The sequence below is a fragment of the Xyrauchen texanus genome, chromosome 25, assembly GCF_025860055.1.
Source record: "Xyrauchen texanus isolate HMW12.3.18 chromosome 25, RBS_HiC_50CHRs, whole genome shotgun sequence".
In the NCBI taxonomy this organism is placed as follows: Eukaryota; Metazoa; Chordata; class Actinopteri; order Cypriniformes; family Catostomidae; genus Xyrauchen; species Xyrauchen texanus.
The window spans coordinates 11,083,269-11,106,676 of record NC_068300.1 but is presented as its reverse complement, the minus strand read 5'-3'; the positions used below and the strand labels follow the sequence as shown (position 1 = coordinate 11,106,676).

Below are 23,408 nucleotides of genomic sequence, written 5' to 3'. Positions count from 1 at the left end.
GACAGAGTAATTAGTACTTTTTTTAGAGTAACTAACCCAACACTGCAAAATCCCTTTCTAGAATATTGCTAATTTTATATTTTGTTTACTATGAGAGATGTTTGTTAAATTTTTGTGTTATAATTTAAAGCAATAATTGTCATGTATTATGGCAAAAATTAGGAAATTGAACAATCTCGACAGCCGCGAGAGGATATATGTGTTGCCGTGATGACGTCACCGGCAAGTACCACTGGAGAAGAAGAGCAGCCTTTAGCATAGACGCAACAGTGACAACATCACTAATAACACATCTTTTTCATCTCACCCCGGTAAATGACTGAAGATTCAACATGGTCTGCGGAGGATTTGCGTGCTCTAAAAATGCCCTCTGTTCGCTAAATGTAGTTTACATGGTGAGTTAATGGCACATACATGAATATACAGCTAAACTGTTAGCAGCGGCTAATACGGTATCAATAATAATAAAATACATTTAATTTACTTCATCTAAGGGTTTGGACTGAATGTAAGGAGCATTATTTTCATTTTGCTATATTTTTCATCAATGTAAAAACATATATGGATCTTAGGTGAGGTCTTTGTTGTATTAGCTATATATCAGTAGATATTCATAGGCTTTATAGCTGAACAAAATCATTGTGTTTCTTTATTGTCTAAAAGATTAAAGAATAAACCGTGAAAATATAATATTTTTTTAGGTGTAAAAATTTGTTGCTGAATCTCTTGAATTAAGTTTCTCCATACACTGTTGCGTAACCGCCCCAGTGTTTGCTAATCACTTATGTAATTGCGTATTTGTTTTATTTTCTTGAAGAATAAAGTGCATTTATGAACCATACACTTTGCTATCAACAATTCTTTCTGTGACGATTGTTTACCCTGTTAGTCTGGCAGACACACTTCGCTGGCAGCTTTATTTGTTTATCTGTCATAGCTAGTATATATTGGCATGGGTTTTCCAATATGTTCAAGTGACAATTCAAGCATTATTCAGTATGCTTCAGTATGAGTCAGTATGCTTACAAGTCTAATATGATAGATTGCATTCTTCGAGAAGGACTTTCATTATGCCTATGACTCACATGTGTGATTGTGCTGCAGTAAGATCTGTCCTAGTGTCATCAGGGTCAGAGTCACACTAAAAATAAGACTTTGAACGGGACAAGACATCCTGACTGTAAATGGAAAGTCATTTGCTAAATTATTCAGAGCCTAGGGGTTAAAGATCTGTGTTACTAACCGAAAGCTCAAGCGTGACCTATAACCACCGTGCCCTTGATTAAGAGTTAACCTCATGTTACTCTTGTCTTGGTTGACTGAAGTCATTTTTGATAAAAGCATCATCAGCTATATGGGAAATCAGAATTCCTGGACCATTTCAGTGGATCACTTTGTGGTGTATTTGGCTTGGTTTTTGTTTTCTCCATAACATCATAATTGTACCCCTCATGCTGACATTTAAGGAGGGAATGTATGTACATTTTTCAGTCTGCTCAGGGTTTGGACAGCACTTCTCTGTCCATGTGCTGCTGACTTCTTGATGACAGTAACGCACTATCCGGTAAGGCAAAGTTGGTAAATGTATTGCTATGTAAACCTTTGATCCTGCTTCGCCTTTGATTTGAGTTATATAGGTCACAGACAAACCCTTCAGCTCTGTAGAATGACCCTGAGATATAGCCAGTCACCGTTTAGTTTCTAGAAATTAGAAATTGAGTAATTCACATTTTACAACACATGCTGCTTGTGTTCAATGTTTGCTGTCACTGTAGTTTTCAGTGGGATTTGTTTTTAATCTATTTTAATGTATTTGTTTTTACACAATAAAGTGCTGTCAACTTTGTTTACATAATTCCAATTTCTTTTATCACTTGTCACCTGAAGTCACTTCACTGAAATCAACATGGGCCCTTTTGACTTTCTAAGTACACATACAAAGTCTTATTGTGCACAATTTGCCAGTATAATATATATATTAGTAGCAAGAAAAAGTATGTAAACCCTTTGGAATTAACTGGTTTTCTGGATTAATTGGTCATAAAATGTGATCTAATCCTCATCAAATTCACAAGTATAATCTTTCATGTCTTTATTGAACACATCTCAATAAACATTCACAGTTCTGTGGAATTATTAAGTGAACCCTTGGATATAATTACTGGTCGATCCTCCTTTGGCACCTTTCTTCTAGCTGCAGAATAGACCTGCACAACATTCAGAAGGAATTTTGGACCATTGTTCCTTCCAGAACTGCTTCAGCTCAGCCATATTTTTAGGATGTCTGGTGTGAACAGATCTCTTGAGGTCATTCCATAGCATTTCTATTGGGCGAAGGTCTGGGCTCGGACTGGGACACTCCAAAAGGTGGATTTCAATTTTTTGAAGCCATTCTGTAGTGGATTTACTACGATGTTTAGGTTCATTGTCCTGCTGCATCACTCAGCTTCTACTGAGCTTCAGCTGGCACAGAGCCACCTTGATATTATCCTGTAGGATATCTTGATAAACGTGGGAATTCATTTCTCCCTCTGATTGCAAGCTGACCAGGCTCTGAAGCAGCAAAACAGCCCCAATCATGTAGTGCTGCGTGTTCTTCCCAAACAATTCAACGTTAGTTTCAACAGTCCACAAAACATTTTCCCAGTAGCATTGCAGAGTGTCAATGTGGTCTTTGGCAAACTTAATTTGTGCAGCAATGTTTGTTGAAAAGCAGCGGCTTCATTCATGGTGTCCTGCCATGGACACCATACCTGATTAGGGTTTCTGTATAGTAGACTCATAAACAGAGATGTTGACTAGTTCCAATGATTCTTTTAAGTCTTAAGCTGTCACTCTAGGGTTCTTTCTTTACCTCGTTGAGCATTCTGCATTGTGCCCTTTGAGTCATCTTGGCTGGACGGCCACTTCTAGGAAGAGTAGCCACAGTACTAAATCATCTCCATTTATAGACAGTTTGTCTAACTGTGGACAAATGAATATCTAAGCTCTTCGAGGTAACTTTATAAACTTTTCAGCTTTAATTTTTGATAGTAGGTCTTCTGAGATCTTTTTTTTGTTTTTTGTGAGGCATTGTCTATGTCATCAAATGCAAAATGTTTGAGTTCTTTTTATTTGTGACATTAGCTCTAACCCACACCTCCAATCTCGTTTTTTTAAATTAGATGCCAGGTTTGCCATCTTCTGACTCTAATTAGCTTTTGTTGACGTCATAAGCATAGGGGTTCAGCATAGGTTTTTCAAACCTACACGGCAATGTTTGAATTATGTATTCAATATGTACAAGAAAATTACAATAATTTGTGAGTTATTAGTTAAAACAGATTGTATTCATTTATTATTGTAACATAGATGAAGATTAAACCAGATTTTAAGACTAATTTATACATAAATGCTGGTTATTCCAAAGGGTTTACATACTTTTCTACTTTCTGTGTATATATATTACAGTGCTGGTCAACATGCCCGGGTGTTATAAAATTACTGGACAAATTGGGAAAAAATCCAGTCATCTCATTTTGGTGTTTATTTTGCACTGTAACGTGATGGACTATGCATAACAAGCAATGTAATAATGATGACAGAAGTCAGTTGAACAATAAACATTTGTTCATTATAGCTGCTTTACCATAAAACAATAAATAACTGTCAGTCATGGAATTAATATCTAATAATAAAAAATAAAACAAAGTGGGCAAAGCAAAATCTAAACTGCAATTTGCCACATTTTTTCATTCACAAAGTAATATTACAGTAACAAAAATCATAACTATGTTTAACTTGACACAGTGACCTAAAAAGGTATGTATATGACGCAACGCAACCAAAGTGAAACTCCAAAAGGGTCCACCTGACACTTGTGTACATTGACCAGTCCTAATTCAAGTAATTTTTTTTTTGTATAGCGCTTTTCACAACACACATCGTTTCAAAGTAGCTTTACAGAAAATCATGCATTAACAGATAATGAAACATAATATCTATATATCTATGTAATATCTATAAAGTCTTAGTCATCATTGTGTAGTTTGATTAAATATGATTGTAAATTGTATTTATAACCCCAGTGAGCAAGCCGAAGGCGACTGTGGCAAGATACACAAAACTCTATAAGATGTTGATTAATGGAGAAACATAACCTTGGGAGAAACCAGACTCACTGTGAGGGCCAGTTCCCCTCTGGCTAACATTATGTATGTAATGTAAATTTTACTTGTGTATAGTTAAAATCATGGTTTAAAATGATTAAACTAAGCAAGGGTTAAGGGTCAGTGTTTAAACATCGATTGTGTATGAACTGTAAGATTAATGACTAACGTCTTTGAAGTCCATCCTGGATTAACTGCAGAAGATCACATAGATGCAATTGTCCTTGTTAGTTGGCCGATGAAGGCTTTTGTTGGCTGTGGACTATAGGCCAATAATTTAAACAATATATTCGATTCTGAAGACAGTTTTTGTATGCCACAATAATGTAATGCATTTTAATTATCAGAATTATAATTTTTTGATTAAATATATTTATACCATGGTCTGTTTGAATACTCTATTTTGATTGGCTGAAATGCATGTGGTTCAAACCGTTGAATACACTGGTAGTACTGGTCAGTTTGTATCACCATTCGATATTACTGTGCTGTTTGTAACCCTAGCAACATAACATTAAGGAGCAAGTAGGGTGACCTATAGCAACTGAAAATATTTCCTAACTACTTTCAAAATCAGGACCTATTAAATGCGTCTTTCCCTGTCTGGCAAGGTGATACAAGATGATTTAAACTAATGTGCTGTGTGTGTTATGTGCTGAAATGTCACCTATAGCCACTAGAGGCCCCCTGTGCTCGCACATCACTGACTCAAATGCTTCTCATTCTTCAGTCAATTGTGCAGCCTTGATGGATACCATACCAATGTCTTGGAGGTCAAAATCTGCAGGTTCCAGAGTGTTTTGAATGGTTTTCCTCTTATCATACAGCTTTGTGTCGGGTTGTTCTTCGCCTCCACTTCGTGCATTTAAAATCGTTTAATGCACACCTAGCTGTGGATCATCCCTTACTTATCCACACCACTTAAGTGCCTTGGATTTTCTTTTTCAATCCGTTTCATAATGACTTGAAAGTTTAATTAGACTGAATGCAGTGTTTTTTCATATATTGTATTCCATACACTTGTCTGTATTGTAATTTGTTTCACAGTAAAAACACCTTTTATTTTCTGTTTGCTGTTTTCTGATTGGTCTCTTGTTTCGTCCTCAGCTGGTGGGCCTCCTGCTGATTGTCGTAGCAGCATGGGGAAAAGGCTTCGGGATTGTCTCCAGCATCCACATCATCGGAGGTGTGATTGCTGTGGGCTTCTTTCTGTTGCTCATCTCCATTGTGGGGCTCATTGGAGCTGTAAACCATCACCAAGTTATGCTCTTCTTTGTATCCTTTACAAGCAATACAGCTGCATTCTGAAACATTTCATAGGCTCTGAGGTGTCCAATTGTGCTAGATCAGTACTTTTACAATCACAATTATAATCGAGCTACATTATGTTTTTGTCTAACGTTTGCATAGTATTTTAGTTAGGTCAATCTCTGGTACTCAGTTTGGTGTCTGCCCACTCTCATTAACAGTGCCTTTATACTGTGTCCTCTTCTCAAAGAAAATGAAAAAGTTGTTATAATTGTACATCATTAATTAGGTTGTTGTCCTTTGAATGTTGTAATGCCCTTGACCTCAAATCCTTTTCCACAGTACATGGTCATTCTGTTCATCGTGTTCCTCTTCCAGTTTGGAGTGTCCTGCTCGTGCCTGGCCATGAATCAGGGCCAGCAGGTAGGCTAAACCATCTCTGAAGCACACTTGTTGATGTTATATGCTTATTTTTTGGAAAACATGAAAAAACAAAGTTTTTGTCACATTATCAAACAGGAAAAACTACTGTCCTCATCCTGGAGAATAATGAGTAATGACACCAGGGGCAATCTGGAGAACAAGCTGGACTGTTGTGGTCTTTTCAACAATACTCAACACATGGCGGAGTTTGGTTCTGATCTCATCCTCTGTCGTGCGGTAACGATACCTTCTTATAATGATACCTACTTATTTAAGGGGGACCTATTATGCAAAATTCACTTTTACATGGTGTTTGAACATAAATGTGTGTTGGCAGTGTGTGTACACACCCACCCTATAATGATAAAAATCCACCCAGTCCTTTTTTTAAATCCCCATGAATCATAAGCACTGTCTCAGAATAAGCCGTTCGCAGATTCTGTACAAAGTGACGTCACTTTGTACAGGCTTTGCCCATGACTGTTGATGAACATTGCCGACGGACATGTTTGTTTGTGTGTGTTGTTTCATTATAGCGCATAGTGAACGTTGTAACAGGATTTGTGTGTGTGTGTGTGTGTGTGTGTGTGTGTGTGTTGCTCATCCATCATTGCAAAACTGCTGAAAAAACTCTACAACAAATAAATAGATTTATCAAATAACCATTTGGAAACTTCCTGGTTCATTTTCAAAGTTGTTTCTTCTGACGGAGTCTCTCCCTCATCAGTGTCTGATGCCGGTTCAAACATATAGGGCTGAACATCACTATTTTCACTGTCAGTCCTATTGCTTATGATGTCTAGTTATCCGAAGCGGAGATGTCAAAACTCCGCCCTATTCTGGATATGGGGCGGGGGAGCACCAGCTCATTTGCATTTAAATACACACACACACAAAAACAGCTCCTTTTTATTCCCACCCAAAAATTGGCATTTTCAACATGGTATAATAAATGATCTGTAGGGTATTTTGAGCTGAACTTCACAGTCACATTCTGGGGATACCAAAGATTTAAATTACATCTTGTGAAAAGGGTCATAATAGGTAAATGTCTGCACTTATATAGCGCTTTTTTTTAACCTGAGAGGTTACCAAAGCGCTTTACACTGTGTCCCAATCACCCATTCACACTCACACACCAATGACAGCAGAGCTGCCATGCAAGGCGCTAGTCTGCCATTGGGAACAACTTGGGGTTCAGTGTCTTGCCCAAGGACACTTCGGCATGTGTAGTCATGTGGCAGCCGACCCGCTCTACCACCTGAGCCACAGCCGCCCCAAATATGTGCCCTTTAATTTATTTCACCATATTGTGGGATATCCTAAAATAATCTGTGTTGTAAAATATATATATTATTTTTTTTTTTACACTGTTTACATGTTCGTATTAATTTCAAAATTAGTTTATTTAATTATGTCCAGAAGTGCTTGTCGTTGGTAAGCGTTCTGCTTTGGTTTAACATGCATGTTGTCAGTCCGCGCGGAACTTAAGACCGGAAGGAATGATTTCACGAGACAATCCATTAATAGAAACCCATCCTTTGACATATCCACACAGATCCACAGCTGCCAATCAACGAGCCAAGTTCAGTGTATACTGGCATCTAGTCTCATTATTATCTGCACACACAAAACGCAGTGAAAGGACAGCTCTGGATACAACTACATATGCACAAATTGTGACACACTCCATATGAGTCAGCACCTATGCACACTGCAAGCACACACACCAAGGGACTATCATGCTCCCAATCAATTTTCTGCTATCTGTGTCGTCTTGAACGTTAATGTTTTAAAATTATTCTGTTATCGCAAGCCCTTGGTATATGTATATCGTGATATGTACATTGCGATATTTCGATAAATTTGATATATTATACAGCCCAAAAGAGCACCATAGTGTAACATGTCTGGAACATGTGCATTAACTGCAAATACATGGCTCGGACAATTCCAGCCTTTGTCATTATTAGAACCACACAATATGACTTAACAGGATCATCCAAAAATGAAAATTGTGTCATCATTTATTCACCCTTTGGTTGTAAAACCCATATGGCTTTCTTCTGTGGAACACAAATGGAAATGATATGAATGTTAGCCTCAGTTACCATTCACTGAAACTGAAGATAACATTCTTAACGTCTCCTGTTGTGCTCTATTAAATAAATTCAAATGGGTTTGGAACAGCGTGAGGGTGAATACATGACACACATTTAATTTTTTTCTTGTCTGCCTCTGCCTCTCTCTGCTTGCATGTCCTTTTCTTCTATTCAATAGGTGGTTATCTGTTTTCCTGTCTTTATATCTGACAAGTATGCCTCTGTGGTTGATGTTGAGTCAGCAATAATTTTGCATCTCCACACTACAAATTAAAGGTTAAACCCTTCCTTTTTTACCTGCAGCCATGTTTACAAAATAAAGCCTGTATTACCTGTGGTCAAAAGATGCTCCAGCATGCCTCAGAAGCTCTGAAGATCCTAGGAGGAGTTGGCCTATTTTTCAGCTTTACAGAGGTTAGTTCAAGCCACAGTCTACAAAGTACTCTATAAAATGGAAAGTTCGAAGCTAGTTAGAAGCTGTCATGAATACTTTATAAATCTTTTTAATTAAGATATTTCATTCTTTATAAAATACAACCAATTAAAATAAAACATAATGTGTATCTTTAATATAATAACTTGGTCATATCAGCAACCATTCAGTAAATACTCTGAATTCTTATTTAAATGAATATCAGACGTAATTAAATAAATGACTTGCGGTTCAGTATGTTTTTGATTCACTAAAATGATTCGGCTGATAAGAGTCATTCATTTGGAAGGAAACAGTATTTTTGCCGGTGTAGAATCAAAAGAACCGACTCATCACAAGTCATTCATTTGGACGCAGTCTACACTGCTCATGCTAAATGTTTTGCGCTAGTGCTCGATACCAATTTTGATACCACAGAAAAACAGGTAATATACTACTAAACACACTCCTTTAGCCTATTAATATGTTATTTCAATGTAAAAATAAATTAAAACAATTACATGTTTCTTTCAAGTGTTTCTCAGTAAAGTAAACATTGAAGTTTTTAAGTAGGACCCCCATTAAATCATTTTATAATATTTACTAAATTATATTAAATGTTTTCCAAAATTCCATGTTTTCTTTTTTCTGAATTCCATGTTTTAAAGTTTAATTAAATTTCATCATCAAAACGTGCCCAATCAAATGAATCAAAACTTCAGTCAAATGAAAATAGAAGAGATCCTTTTTTTAAACTAAGTGCTTTAGAAAATATCCTCACAACAAAACCTAAAACACAACATTGGTCTTGTTTTGTCAAATAAATTGTTGCACAACAGAGCATCACATTATAAATGAAAACTGATGAAAACGTTTTTGTACAACAGCACTCAGTGCAGGTGGAAAAGAGTACTGTTTTTTTTACTTAAGTAAAAGTATTGCTACTGAAGAAATAATTAACTTGAGTACAAGTGGAAGTACTGAGAAGTATTATTACTCAAGTAATAGTAAATCAGTAGTCTGCTGAAAAACTACAAGAAATTATGTTACAAGTTAATTGATGAAAATTATATTATATAGGATATACGCTTCCATTTTAGAACACAAAGACATTTTTTTCTTGAAAGAACTGATGCTTCCTTTCAAAAAGGATGCATTAAATGTATCAAAAATACTTTATTAATTGCAAATTATTATTACAGTTTGAAATAATTGTTTTAAGTGGTATTTATTTAATTTCTCTACCCATGATGGCAAACATATTCTGTATCACCTGTTCCTTATAACAGCATTCTAATGTGCTAATTTGGTACTCGAGAACATTTTCTTATTATTAGACATGACCATGCAGAAATCACAATGCAGAGTTTTTTCCCCATTTGCTGAAGTATTGAGTTGTTACAAGTTGCTTTACACTTGCAAGTAAAATTTTGGTTTTAAAAATAGGCAAAAAGAAACACATTTGTCCTGAAAGACTATTTTCTCCACAGTCTATTGTTTTTGAGAGAAGAAGGCTATTCTGTGCATTACTGTTTTGAAAAATAATCTCTAACCAGGATAGAAAGAGAAGTGGATGGCAAGATGCACAAACAAAAAGACAAGTAAATCACAGTCTCTATTCTGAGAAACAGACTCCTCACAGGCCCTAAACTAGCAGCTTCTAAATGCCAAAGACCTGCATTGCTGCAAGAGGATTCTTTGACAAATAGAACATTGAGAATACAACATTTATTTAAATAGAAACAGCCATTTGTAACATTCTAAATGTCTCTAAATCATCTCTAAACTACATGATGTGCATTGTGACAGAAATACATTCATATTTCTGGTTTATTCTCATTCACGTATGTCCAAGTATTTTGGCTATTAAGTTAACATACTGTACAACACTAATATAATGCAATATCTTAGATGAGGAAATGCATCCTCTATGACATTGCAGCAATTATCCAGATATGGAATGAGATTATTAAGCAAACTGTTATCAACTCCTACATGCCAACTGAATAAAAAAAGTGTTTAGTGAGAGATATGATTATTTCAAACACTAAAATTAGTTGTTCTGTATATTTATTATTGTATTACAGTTGTAATAATAAAGTCTTAATTAACATTATGGTTATTTTACATATTGAGATATTATACAAGTAAATTGTAGCATTTGGTTACACTATATTTCTTGTTTTCTCATACTTTCTTTATATACATCCATCCCTTGCGCACTTTTGGCCTCTAGTGGGTGAGGCTTTTCAGACAGCTAAATAGTGGCGAAGGGAAGTAGAGTACAGCACTGTGAGCAAGAGTGTTACCTGCTAGGACAGTTTATTTTGAACAATAGGGGCAAACAGTTAATGCGGGAGTACAATACGAACTGATGCTGATTAATAGAAGTGGAGACCCGTCTGTGTGCACGATGGTGCGAGGAACTGGATGACTGGAAAATAATAATAATGTGCAGTGAAAAGTCAAAAGAAGATCGCAATGTATGTAATTGTAACTATTTCAGATATTATTAATAAACATGGGAACTCGTTGCTTGGGCATTTTTTGCCTCCATATTTAGAATTTTGTGTAATTGTGGTGAAAAATAACTGTAGTGAAGTTGAATACTTAATTTTTAATCAACTCAAGTAAAAGTATTTATTTATTTGTACCTAAAAAAGTAGAAAAATGTATTCAAGAACTGTAATGGAAGTAGTATGTAATGAAATGTGTTACTTTCCACCTCTGACAGCACTCTTGCTTGTGAGATATATGTTCAACATAATAATTATAAAAAACATATTACTAAACACTAGTAGTATATTTCAGTTGCACCTTTTCAAGCTTTTATTTTGAATCAAATTATATTTTTATGTGAAAGTCAGTAGTTTCGGTTATATGACCGAGTGTGATTAAAGCACAAAATGCTGCGATTTAATTCTATAAATATATAGTCTGCAGGTGCTGCGCACATCACATTGAATGAGCGTTCTCTTCTTTAATCTACTACAACATGCACAGTGCGCAATGCTCATAAAATGTGCTGTTTTGAATGAGTCTGTGTTTTCAGTGTATGAGTATCTTCACACATTCACTTTGCAACATGCATTATATGTAGACTGTATATTTAATTAGGTCACACCCATTTGCGGTTTGAAAATCCCACTAGGACAGATCACACCTTTAATTTCATTAATAGAATATTCCCGGGTTCAATACTACAGTAGTTAAGCTCAATTGGCAGCATTTGTGGCATGATATTGATAACTCAAAATGTTATTTTGACTTGCAACTCCTTTTCTTTAAAAAAAAGCAAAAATCTTGTTTACAGTGAGGCACTTATAATGGAAGTGAATGAGGGCCTAATTTTAAACATTAAAATACTAAATTTTTCAAAAGTATAACTACATGACAAACAATATGCTTGTTAACATGATTTTAATGTGATGAAATCACATACTAACCTTTTCTGTTAATTTATTGCCAATTTTAATACAAGATGGCACTGTTGTGTGTGGCATGCCGTCAGCTACCTGGCTTGTTCCTGAGTCTGTTTTAATATGATTATTTTCTGTTTTAAGTCAATGTGCTGTACAGTGTTTGGTGTATGATTGACAAACACTTCTGAACATTCGATTGTTGACCGAAGGACTATTAAAGCAGGCTCAGGAAGGCCCACAGTATGCTCCCTCTCCTCTATTGGTGTCTGTGCCTTCCTGTGAGGATGTGCTGTAGAAGGCGGGGAAGTCAGGGAGGTATAGACTTCAAGTGCAAGTTTTTCTGGCGACCAAAAGGGAGTTGACCCGGTATGGGCTCTCTGGCACAATGAATGGTTGGAACCCGCTTCATCTGGTGGCATTCCCTGGAACCATCGCTCGTCAGGTCGGGAAGGAGGGCTGGCTTTAACTTGTAAAGGCAATTTTAAATGTAGGACCCTAATATGGGATGAGTATAGTAGCTTCGAACTTCAATTGTTGGAACTAGAATATTACTCTCTTTTGGCGATTGCTGTGCTATATCGATATATATATATATATATATAATTTTGAAAAGTCACTTATTACGTCAAGGCTTTTGTTTCAAAAGTATAGTCACAAGACATAAACAATATGTGTGTTAACATGATTTTAGTATAATAAAATCATTTACTAACCTTTTCTGTGTAAAGTTATAGCCAGTTTTACAACTTTGTTGCCAGGACGATGTAACATCAACAAACCCTAAAAAGACGATTTAAAGATCTTTACAGCTTAAATAATACATGACTTTAACAGAAGAATTAATGTAAGTGCTTTTATGAAATTATAAGCTTCACATTTCTGTCTTTTAACCCTCCAAAAAATGGCCCCATTCACTTCCATTGTGAGTGCCTCACTGTAAACTCGAATTTAGCTTTTTTTTTTTTTTTTTAAGAAAAGGAGTGGTGTCGAAGTTAATTTTGGTGGTAATCAACTTGTATTAAACCCGGAATATTCCTTTAACTTGATTACTTGGCAGAAATATTTTTTGTGATTTTTATTTTTTATTGAACATTGTTGTCTTAATCATATTGCTGTTGTTTCAACATTAAAGAAGCAATATGCCATACCTCTTAACCTTGGTAAAATCACTTTAATGCATGGCATCTCATGATACATTGCTTATTATACTGTATTATACTTTGTTTTCTTTCTTTTCTCTCAGATCTTAGGGGTTTGGCTGGCCATGCGCTACAGGAACCAAAAGGACCCCAGAGCAAACCCCAGTGCTTTCTTATAGTCTCTCCGACCCTCTGTCATAAACTACATATAGTCCAGCTATCCCAGATCCCATTTGCACAGGTAGAGTGGAGCTCATTGGAGCCATTCAGGCATTAAACAGAACACAAGCACTGATTCTCAACGATTCAACTTTCACATCGCTCACTGGGTTCAGAACTGAATTATTTATGCCGACACGCAGCACATACAAACACGTCCATTTTAATGCTAGATCTGACCCATTTTCCAAACAAGGTCTACAGAGGGCTAATTTAATCCAGCAGAAGATGGAGGAAACATCATGTATGATAGGATGATTACTTTGGCACTCCCCCATCCTTGATTTGAGAGACTCTTCCAGTTCTGTGTATGCAAATGTATAAACCTGCAATGTAAAAGTCATCGATGTATGCATGTTCATAACCTCTGTGACATGATTGGTGTAATTGAAAGTGATTTCACCACACAAACTATATAGGTGTTTAGTGTCAGTAAAGCAGTAGTTTACAAAGTTGGTTGGCATCCATGGTTGTTATGAAGTAATTTTGTCACGTAATTCGTCTCCCAGGAACAGCACGTGTGCCTAGAATGTGAGTCAACCTGAAAAAACCTGTTTTGTGCGATGCTTCTGAATGGTCTCGATGCGGTGACCAGTCTAAATATTGGGATTTTAGTTTAGGAATTAGACTTAGAACGCGAATATCGAAGAACTTGTGTAACTGAGCCATGCAAATGGGAGGAATTTCCCTGCCGACGGACTGCAGCCCTCTTGTCTTTAACGTGACAGGGTCAATGTTCACACATTTACCGCTTATTTTCCAGCCTTATTTAAACCACAGAGATCCTACTGTGCCAGCCGGGTCTTAAGATTTTCACTAGACTTTTTAAAGGGATAGTTCACTCAAAAATGATTTTAAATTGCATCATCATTTATTCACCCTACCCTCATGTTATTCCAGACCCGTATGGCTTTCTTTCTTACGTGGAAAACCCAAAATGGGATGTTAGACAGTATGTTGGCCTCAATCCCCATTCACTTTCATTGAAAGTAAATGAGTAAATGATGATAGAATTTACATTTAATAGGTAAACTATTTCTTTTGGTTTTTGATTTCTTTTGATGCTTAGTATTACTCATTGATATAGTGTTTTAATATCTTATGCATTGTTTTGTGAACTTTTATGTTGAAATGATCTCAGCGTGCCATTTATTTCAGTTGTTTCAGCAAGATTTACTCCGTTATCTAATGGCTTTAAGCTAAAATACTCATGCACTAACTTATAATTTGCAAACTTTAATTGCTTGTGCTTTGTCCAGTTTTGCTTTTTCAAGCTGTTTTGAAAATACTAACAGCATCAGGTCTCTTTAACTCTTAACCATTTCAGCTAAATTATTATATTTGCAATTGTTGTGTGTTTTCCCAAATCTCTTTTTTTTGTCCCGCTTATTCTCATTTCATGCTGAATAGTGTTAAGTTGCCATTCAAGTGAGGATTTTTATTTTTCAATGTTGAAGTGTGTTAGTATGGTAGGTAGAACATTTATATGTTCTGTTTATGTACGTATGTCGATTCCATGTTTTCTCCTCACTCTTCCCAATATGTTCTTTTGTTAATTTGTTTACTCATATTAAAAGAACACACTCAGTCTTAACTGCTTTAGTTTCCGCTCCATAGAATAAAGTCATGCATCACTCAATACAGTGCAAATGTGTTCAGCTTCAGTTGGTCATGTGTTATGAGTGTATTTCACTGATGGATTTTGAAGAAATTAAATCGATGTCTGTGCTATATTAGTTATTTATTGCTGTTTAAAGAAGGCCGCAGTACCTAACATGGTGAGCCGTAAGCTCCATTTTCCCTGGATTTGCTTTGTATTTTTGAAACAGACTTTTCCAATTAAAATTCATTCTTGGATTGATACCTGTGCATGTCTTATTGTTGAATTGGTCAGACAGAACGTAATCATGGAAAGTAAAAAAGTGCATTTACATGAAGACCAGTACGCTGATAACTACCAAAAATCGGCTTATTGAAAAAATTTGACATTTTGGAATAAGCAGATTATTACCTGCTTTTGACGTCAAAACGTAAACCGGCATGTGCATAATACTTGCGCACACTGGATAACCATGTAAGGGGCAATGTGCAAAAATCGACCGTGGGGTGGCTATGGCTCAGGTGGTAGAGTGGGTCAGCCACTAATCGCAGGGTTGTGGTTTGATACCCGGTCCACGTGACTCCAAACGCCCAGGTGTCCTTGGCAAGACACTGAACCCCAAGCTGCTCCCAATGGCATGCTAGCGCCTTGCATGGCAGCTCTGTTGTCATTGGTGTGTGAATGGGTGAATGAGACGCAGTGTAAAGTGATTTGAATACTGCTAAGGTTAAAAAGGCACTACATAAGTGCAGACTATTTACCATTAGCCATGTCGATCGTTTTAAATGAAAAGGTTTATATCTTGCCCCAATAAAGGACAACCATCATAAATATGAATGGGAGAAATTGGAATGCAGATTGGTCAACTGATTTACAAAGGAAGTCCCACCTTACAGGTAAAAGAGCCAATCACCTTTTAGATCCAGACCTCGCCTGTCAATCAACCCGAGTCCACGCATTATAGATATATCAAAGCCAGGAAATCTGCAGGATTCTTGTAGTAATATATATATATATATATATATTCTATTCTGTATTTGTTGAGCTTTATGATCTGCAACATACAACCTTATTATTTCCAAGTTAAAACATTAAGACTGATGAGCTTTGCAAATCAATAATTGTACCAAGTAGCCACAACCAATGTATTGAATAGTTCACTGCTGGAAGGAAAATACATTTTTGGGTGAGAGTGCTCCGATAAAGGCAATAACATGACCACACACAAATAGGTGAAATGCTGTACTGTGGATTACTATAGCAAAACAAACTGTTTATTGTTGTTGAAACCACAGACCGTATGGGTTTAAAGTCCTTCTAGCAAGTCAGTACATTGGCGGCCATTTTTGAAACCTCCCAGGAAGTCATAACAGTGCAGCTCCTATCTATTTGAATGGGGAAAGACTGGAATCTCCAAAAAAGTTGGACAAGATTACGATCAAAGAACAAATCTGGCAACACTGGTATCATTAATTGTGTTCTTTACCTCAGAATACGCTGAAAAAACGCAATTTTCCCGGCTTGGATTTCTAACGCGTGGACTCGAGTTGATTGACAGGCGAGGTCTGGATCTAAAAGGTGATTGGCTCCTTCACCTGTAAGGCGGGATTTCCTTTGTAAATCCGTTGACCGATGGGTGTTCCAATTTCTTCCAATCATATTAATAGAAGTGTCCCTTCTCTTCTAAACCATCTCTGGTTTAAGTGATTAGAGATTACATTTCTTTATACTAGTGGTGCAATATTTTGCATCGATAACGTCGAAACAATGCTGTGCTGTAAACAGTTCTATGTAACTGCAAATGGTAACTCCCGTTTGTTATGTTTCTTAAAGGCAACGTGATACCAAAATAGAAGACCCGATTTTTTTTTTTTTTTTTTAAGTAGTTTTCGTTTGGACATAATAAAGTTAAGCTATTATTTCTCTTAAACTGGCATTTAATAGAATTTAATCTTGTTGCTGTAGGTTTACTAATTTACCTTTTATGCCTGAGCTTATGTATACTATTGTCATGAGTAAAATCACCCAGTAATGTTTTTTTTTTTTCTTTATATATATATTTTTTTTTAACTTTAAGTACACTGCCACCATGTGGTACTCACTGGAACGACATGTTTTTGTCTCTATGGAGCCATGGCCCATGAGTAACTGTAAATTTGACTTGTTTAGAACAGGGGTCTGTAACCTTTTTGACATGGAGTGGCATTTTGTATTTTTCTAGTCAATGGCCAATGCTGGCACGTGTGCCATAGGTTGCCGACCCCTGGTTTAAAATCCTAACAGTATATCTGGTAAGCTAATATGTCAAAAACCTTATGTGCAGTTCAACATGCAATGTTTGTAGTGACCTCCGATATCAGGTTTATACAAAACTAGCACATTAATAATTCTTGATAATTAGTCAAAAGTTTAGGCACACATGAATGATTTGATTATCACATAATCTTAAAAAAGACATGTTTAAATGCTTGAAATATTGGGCCTATATTGGATTTGTTTTTAAACAAAACTTAGCATAATTACACATCTAGTTTTGGCTAATAAACATGACTATAAAGCACAACAGTATGCTCTGTGTGTGTAAATACCCCCAAGAAAAGATTCTTGTAGTTATATTCTATTCTGTATTTGTTGAGTTTTTGATCTGAAGCATACAACCTTATCATATCTATGTTAACGCATTAAGACTGATAATTGTACCAAGAGGCCACAACAAATGGATTGAATAGATCACAGCTGGAAGGAAAATACATTTTTGTGTGAGAGTGCTACATTTACATGTAAATTAAATGTAAAATCTACCAGTAATGGAGCTGGTCTAATATACTAAATGGCAGTCTGGCCTTACTTGGCTCAGATTTCTCTTCTAACTGTTGGAGGTTTTAAGCACACTTATGTAAGTAAAATGTGCATTGTACGGTGTCTGGTTTCCTCGAATTTCCAGTCAACAGCAATCTGGATGAGCTCAGCTGAGTGAACCCCCATCCTGTCAGCACACTCAGGTTCTGGGATGGGCCACTTGCCAGTTCTCTTCTTTCCACGAATGCCCATATGCCCAAACAGAGCTGACCACCTGTCAAAATACAGATATAGCAAAAGGTCTACGAAAAGTCTGAAAATCAAACTTTGAGAGGACCAAAACAAAGAACCACAGGGAGAATCGAGGAAGCAAAGAGGATGCTGAATTAAAATGAATGAAATTCATATTATTTACGAACACAGTTCGTAAGGCTCAAGTAATTCAAAAATACATAAAAAATGCAGTTCATACAAAACATTACCTGAATACACCTCTACTAGGATGAGCATGCTTTCAATTTATGAGCTCAGTAATTTTAATATTTTTTCTGGGGCTTAAAGTAAAAAATGTATAAGTGGTGTAACCATCCGGAAATAGTCAAATAAATCTCAATAAAAGCTGAAATTCTTTATAAAAGAAAATAAATAAAACAACATTTTGGTCAGGTCAAATGGAGTAACTGTAAAAAATAAATTTTATATATATATATACAGGTGAAACTCGAAAAATTAGAATATCGTGCAAAAGTTCATTAATTTCAGTAATTCAACTTAAAAGGTGAAACTAATATATTATATAGACTCATTACAAGCAAAGTAAGATATTTCAAGCCTTTATTTGATATAATTTTTATGATTATGGCTTACAGCTTATGAAAACCCCAAATTCAGAATCTCAGAAAATTAGAATATTGTGAAAAGGTTCAGTATTGTAGGCTCAAAGTGTCACACTCTAATCAGCTAAACACCTGCAAAGGGTTCCTGAGCCTTTAAATGGTCTCTCAGTCTGGTTCAGTTGAATTCACAATCATGGGGAAGACTGCTGACCTGACAGTTGTGCAGAAAACCATCATTGACACCCTCCACAAGGAGGGAAAGCCTCAAAAGGTAATTGCAAAAGAAGTTGGATGTTCTCAAAGTGCTGTATCAAAGCACATTAATAGAAAGTTAAGTGGAAGGGAAAAGTGTGGAAGAAAAAGGTGCACAAGCAGCAGGGATGACCGTAGCCTGGAGAGTATTGTCAGGAAAAGGCCATTCAAATGTGTGGGGAGCTTCACAAGGAGTGGACTGAGGCTGGAGTTACTGCATCAAGAGCCACCACACACAGACGGGTCCTGGACATGGCCTTCAAATGTCAAACGTCTTACCTGGGCTAAAGAAAAAAAGAACTGGTCTGTTGCTCAGTGGTCCAAAGTCCTCTTTTCTGATGAGAGCAAATTTTGCATCTCATTTGGAAACCAAGGTCCCAGAGTCTGGAGGAAGAATGGAGAGGCACACAATCCAAGATGCTTGAAGTCCAGTGTGAAGTTTCCACAGTCTGTGTTGGTTTGGGGAGCCATGTCATCGGCTGGTGTTGGTCCACTGTGCTTTATTAAGTCCAGAGTCAACGCAGCCGTCTACCGGGACATTTTAGAGCACTTCATGCTTCCTTCAGCAGACAAGCTTTATGGAGATGCTGACTTCATTTTCCAGCAGGACTTGGCACCTGCCCACACTGCCAAAAGTACCAAAACCTGGTTCAATGACCATGGTATTACTGTGCTTGATTGGCCAGCAAACTCGCCTGACCTGAACCCCATAGAGAATCTATGGGGCATTGCTAAGAGAAAGATGAGAGACATGAGACCAAACAATGCAGAAGAGCTGAAGGCCGCTATTGAAGCATCTTGGTCTTCCATAACACCTCAGCAGTGCCACAGGATGATAGCATCCATGCCACGCCGCATTGAGGCAGTAATTAATGCAAAAGGGGCCCAAACCAAGTACTGAGTACATATGCATGATTATACTTTTCAGAGGGCCGACATTTCTGTATTTAAAATCCTTTTTTTTTACTGATTTCATGTAATATTCTAATTTTCTGAGATTCTGAATTTGGGGTTTTCATAAGCTGTAAGCCATAATCATCAAAATTATATCAAATAAAGGCTTGAAATATCTTACTTTGCTTGTAATGAGTCTATATAATATATTAGTTTCACCTTTTAAGTTGAATTACTGAAATTAATGAACTTTTGCACGATATTCAAATTTTTCGAGTTTCACCTGTGTGTGTGTATATATATATATATATATATATATATATAAAAAATATATATATTACAAATATCAGGAATTCATGATATTTGTTTTATATATATATATTTTTGTATATTCTTTATTTATATAACATTTATACGAACTTGACGTGTTAAACTTTTAAATGTAAATTTTTTTATCATCTTGGATAATCTTAGTTGTCAGTGACCCAATTATAATTAAATTAACTAAAAACAATATGGTGATCAATTTGTGGTGCTGTAGGACAAAAATATTAATCAGTTTTAATGGGTGTATTAATAGTTTGAACAATATTCAAGCTTAGATTAGAGAAATGTTTGAATTTCGGATTTACTGAATTTAATTTCTTAAAAATGCAATTCAGTAAATTCTTCTTCCTGTCTTTCCAAATCCACATCCGGTGGGGCGTGGCCTATTCCAATCTAATCCCAACTCAAGGATTGACGTTCCACAAGGCTCTATCTGCTGATGCATACAGTACTTGTCGGCAGAGTTTGATGCGGACAAGCCGGACAATAATGGGGCCAATTGCGATTCCTCAATCCAGTCCAACAAACAGAAAGAGTAATCTGTCCCATCAGAGCTGCGAGACAAACAGGTCAATAGCAGCATAAATAATCGAACAGACTACATGCATGTTGGTTGCGCAAATGAAGACAGACCAGTCTGTAAGGTGCATATACACATGAAACACATGATCCACCCTACTTAGTTAGCATCAGATGACCTGCCTGGAGAGGACTTCAAACTGGAGCAACAAGCCAATCTTTCACACTACACTTAGCCCTGGGTTAAGGCCACTTTTAAGAGTAGGTTAAAGGTGAAATGTGTATTTTTTCCCTTATGTTTTTCTTTTGTTTGTTGTTAAAATATTTCCTCCTATCCCAGCCTAATATACAGAGACAGCCATAAGTAAGCCATTCATTGGTTAATTTTCTAGGAGACTGTAAACACCTTGTCTCCGTGGAGCGACTCATCTCAAGCGAGACGACAACATTGACTCAGCCAGTGACGTCAGTTGGGGGAGGGGCTATCTGTTTGTTTGATCAACAGTATAAAAGGAGAGTATTCAGAAAGCTGTTTTGAAAACAATATTTATTTTTGCAATTCCGTTTGGTGGCGCAGAAATAGCATACGTTAGCTTTAAAATATATTAAAATATTTATTATATTTATTGTTTATAGAAAATTTAAATATTTTTATTTTAATGATTATATTTATATATTTTTTAAATATATAATTCTTTGTGGCAGTACTGTTTGTTGACCAATGGCAAATGTAAAATGTTAATAAATGTCAAATTTAATGTAAAAAAATAAATAAAATAAATAACTAGGTGCCTTCCTGCGCCTTTGTCCCAGAAAGAAAGAAAAAATATTCTTCTTTTTTTTTTCAATAATATTCTTTCATTATAATATAAAATAACAATATATTTATATTATAGAAATAAAATTATATTTATTAAATCTGTATTGTATTTTAATACTTATATTAAAATATTTAAACAGATCTTAATTTAACTATTTTCAAAACATATGAAGGCCAGAGCATTCAATTATTGATGTGGACAACAAACATACTAAATGCTTTTGTGTGGCCTAGCCATACCATAACTATAAATCAACAATATGTATCTAATGATTTGTTGAAAGAGATTGAGCTTTACTACCAAAGAGAATATAATCCTGACAACTCAGTGCCAAATAGACTTTGCTGCATTGTCCAATAGAAAGGATTGATCCAATTTATGTAAGCATGTATTTATATATTTATATACAGTGGTCCCAGAAGTATTTGTACACTTAAGCCACACTTAAAAATCTTTGAATTTAATTGCATTAGATAATAATTAGCAAACCAAGTGGAATCTGCACACAAATGATGCCTTTTCTCAGAACTAACTTCACTTTTCTTTGATATTAAGTGGCTGTAGGAAGTCAGTTCCTCTCAAGTTCACAAAATGTCATCTCAGTTGCAGTTTATCACATTATTCATAAACATTTTTAACTAAGTCTGACAAACAGAAAGTGTCCAAATATACATTTTGAACTGTATACCTGTTGTTTTATCAGTTAAAACCTAGCAAAGTTATTTGTGAAATATTTAGCTTTAAATGTGTGCTTGTGCTTTTTTTTTCTTTTCTTGGTTTAATAGTTTATGTAATGTAATAACATTCATGCATTATGAATGAAGTGTGGTCTAAGTTTCCAAATACTTGTTTGGGCCACTATATTTGTCAAGGTAGGAAAAGGAAGCAAGCAGGATAAATATTGACACTAGGTATCAGTGGTCCACCATGAAGGTCTACTACTTCATTCTTCCAGGTCCTTACTGGTTAACACACAATGCAATAAATGCAATGGCTAAGAGTGAAAGATCAATTTTTAGAGCTGCCCTGTAATGCAAAATTGACATGAATCTCAATCCATAGACTACATTAGAGGACTGACTGATGAAAATGACCTTATGACCCAAGCTAAAGTTACAATTGCATATAGGTCATTCTCACTTTGCAGTACATTTTTATGTCCCTATCACGTACTGTACATCTTAATATATTTGATAAAATATGAATCTTGCACTTCTTTTATCACAGTCTCTCTAATATGTAACGGTGAATAATTTCACTCTTTTGGTTTGAGAATATGTTGTCATTTTTGCCATGTCCCAAATGCTATGCACTGACAGTTGTGTTAGTCTCAAAAATGATAACTCTCATCATTTACCCACCCTTATGCCATCTCAAACCTGTATGACTTTTTTCACTGTGTAACTCAAACAAATATATGTTGAAGCATGTCTTATGTGTTTTTGTCCATACAATACGTCAATGGGGTCAGGAACTTTGAAGCTCCAAAAAGGACATAAAGGCAGCATGAAAGTACTCCATACGACTCAAGTGGTTTAATCCATGTCTTATAAAGTGATACGATAGCTTTGGGTAAGAAAGAGGCCAACATTGAAGTTCCTATTCACTATAAATCTTGACATTGGCACAACTGGAAAACAGTGAGCTTATGAAAATTCTTTCATATTATACGAATTGGCTATTTCGTATGATTTCAATCGATTTTGTTCATATGAATTCGTACGTGCAAACGCCCAGATGTGTAATGCGTAAATAAGCACGAGTTCCACAATCGAGGCATCAAGGAAATGCTTATTAATATTATGCCCTTACCCAAACCCCTTATAAACCTAACCGATCAGTAGAGTGTGTAAACATGATAGGAAGCTGATGTGTGTGACAGAAGCAAGCAATTGTTGCGTATTAGATGAAAACGATGTCCATGTATATTATTGACTGTAATGTTGTACGAATTCATAAGAATTTGCGGTGAGAGTGTGTTGGCAGGTTTCAAGATGGTGATTCTTTGACAGTGCACATGGAGTCCAAGTAATCCCGGTGTCATTATACATCAATAAGATATCGCATTTTCATTTCCTTGTATTTACCTTCAACCTTTTACCGACAGCTGTGCATTTTAAAGGCATGTCAAAAGGAACATTTCAATAGTTGTTATTAAGAACCATGGAGTTTTTAGCTCTTTTTAGTATAATTGATGCTGTTTTACTCTAAATAGTTGTTTCGTGTGGTCACCGTCAGGGTGATTAT

At 35.9% G+C, this 23,408-nt stretch overlaps 1 protein-coding gene across 1 annotated transcript; it reads left to right on the top strand.

Moving 5' to 3' along the window:
- The first annotated feature begins 221 nt into the window (after positions 1-221).
- On the top strand, positions 222-15,051 carry LOC127618747 (tetraspanin-31). Its single transcript, XM_052091369.1, has 6 exons — positions 222-395; positions 5,256-5,423; positions 5,739-5,819; positions 5,916-6,056; positions 8,225-8,335; positions 12,999-15,051. The coding sequence occupies exons 1-6, from the start codon at positions 333-335 to the stop codon at positions 13,071-13,073; spliced, it is 639 nt and encodes a 212-aa protein (XP_051947329.1). The 5' UTR covers positions 222-332; the 3' UTR covers positions 13,074-15,051.
- Positions 15,052-23,408: the final 8,357 nt, after the last annotated feature.

Excerpts from the sequence above, each read along its gene's own strand:
- LOC127618747 (XM_052091369.1), top strand. The coding sequence starts at position 333 with ATGGTCTGCGGAGGATTTGCGTGCTCTAAAAATGCCCTCTGTTCGCTA. Across the intron at positions 5,424-5,738 it reads ACCAAGTTATGCTCTTCTTT|TACATGGTCATTCTGTTCAT; the intron begins GTATCCTTTACA and ends CCTTTTCCACAG. Across the intron at positions 5,820-5,915 it reads CCATGAATCAGGGCCAGCAG|GAAAAACTACTGTCCTCATC; the intron begins GTAGGCTAAACC and ends ATTATCAAACAG.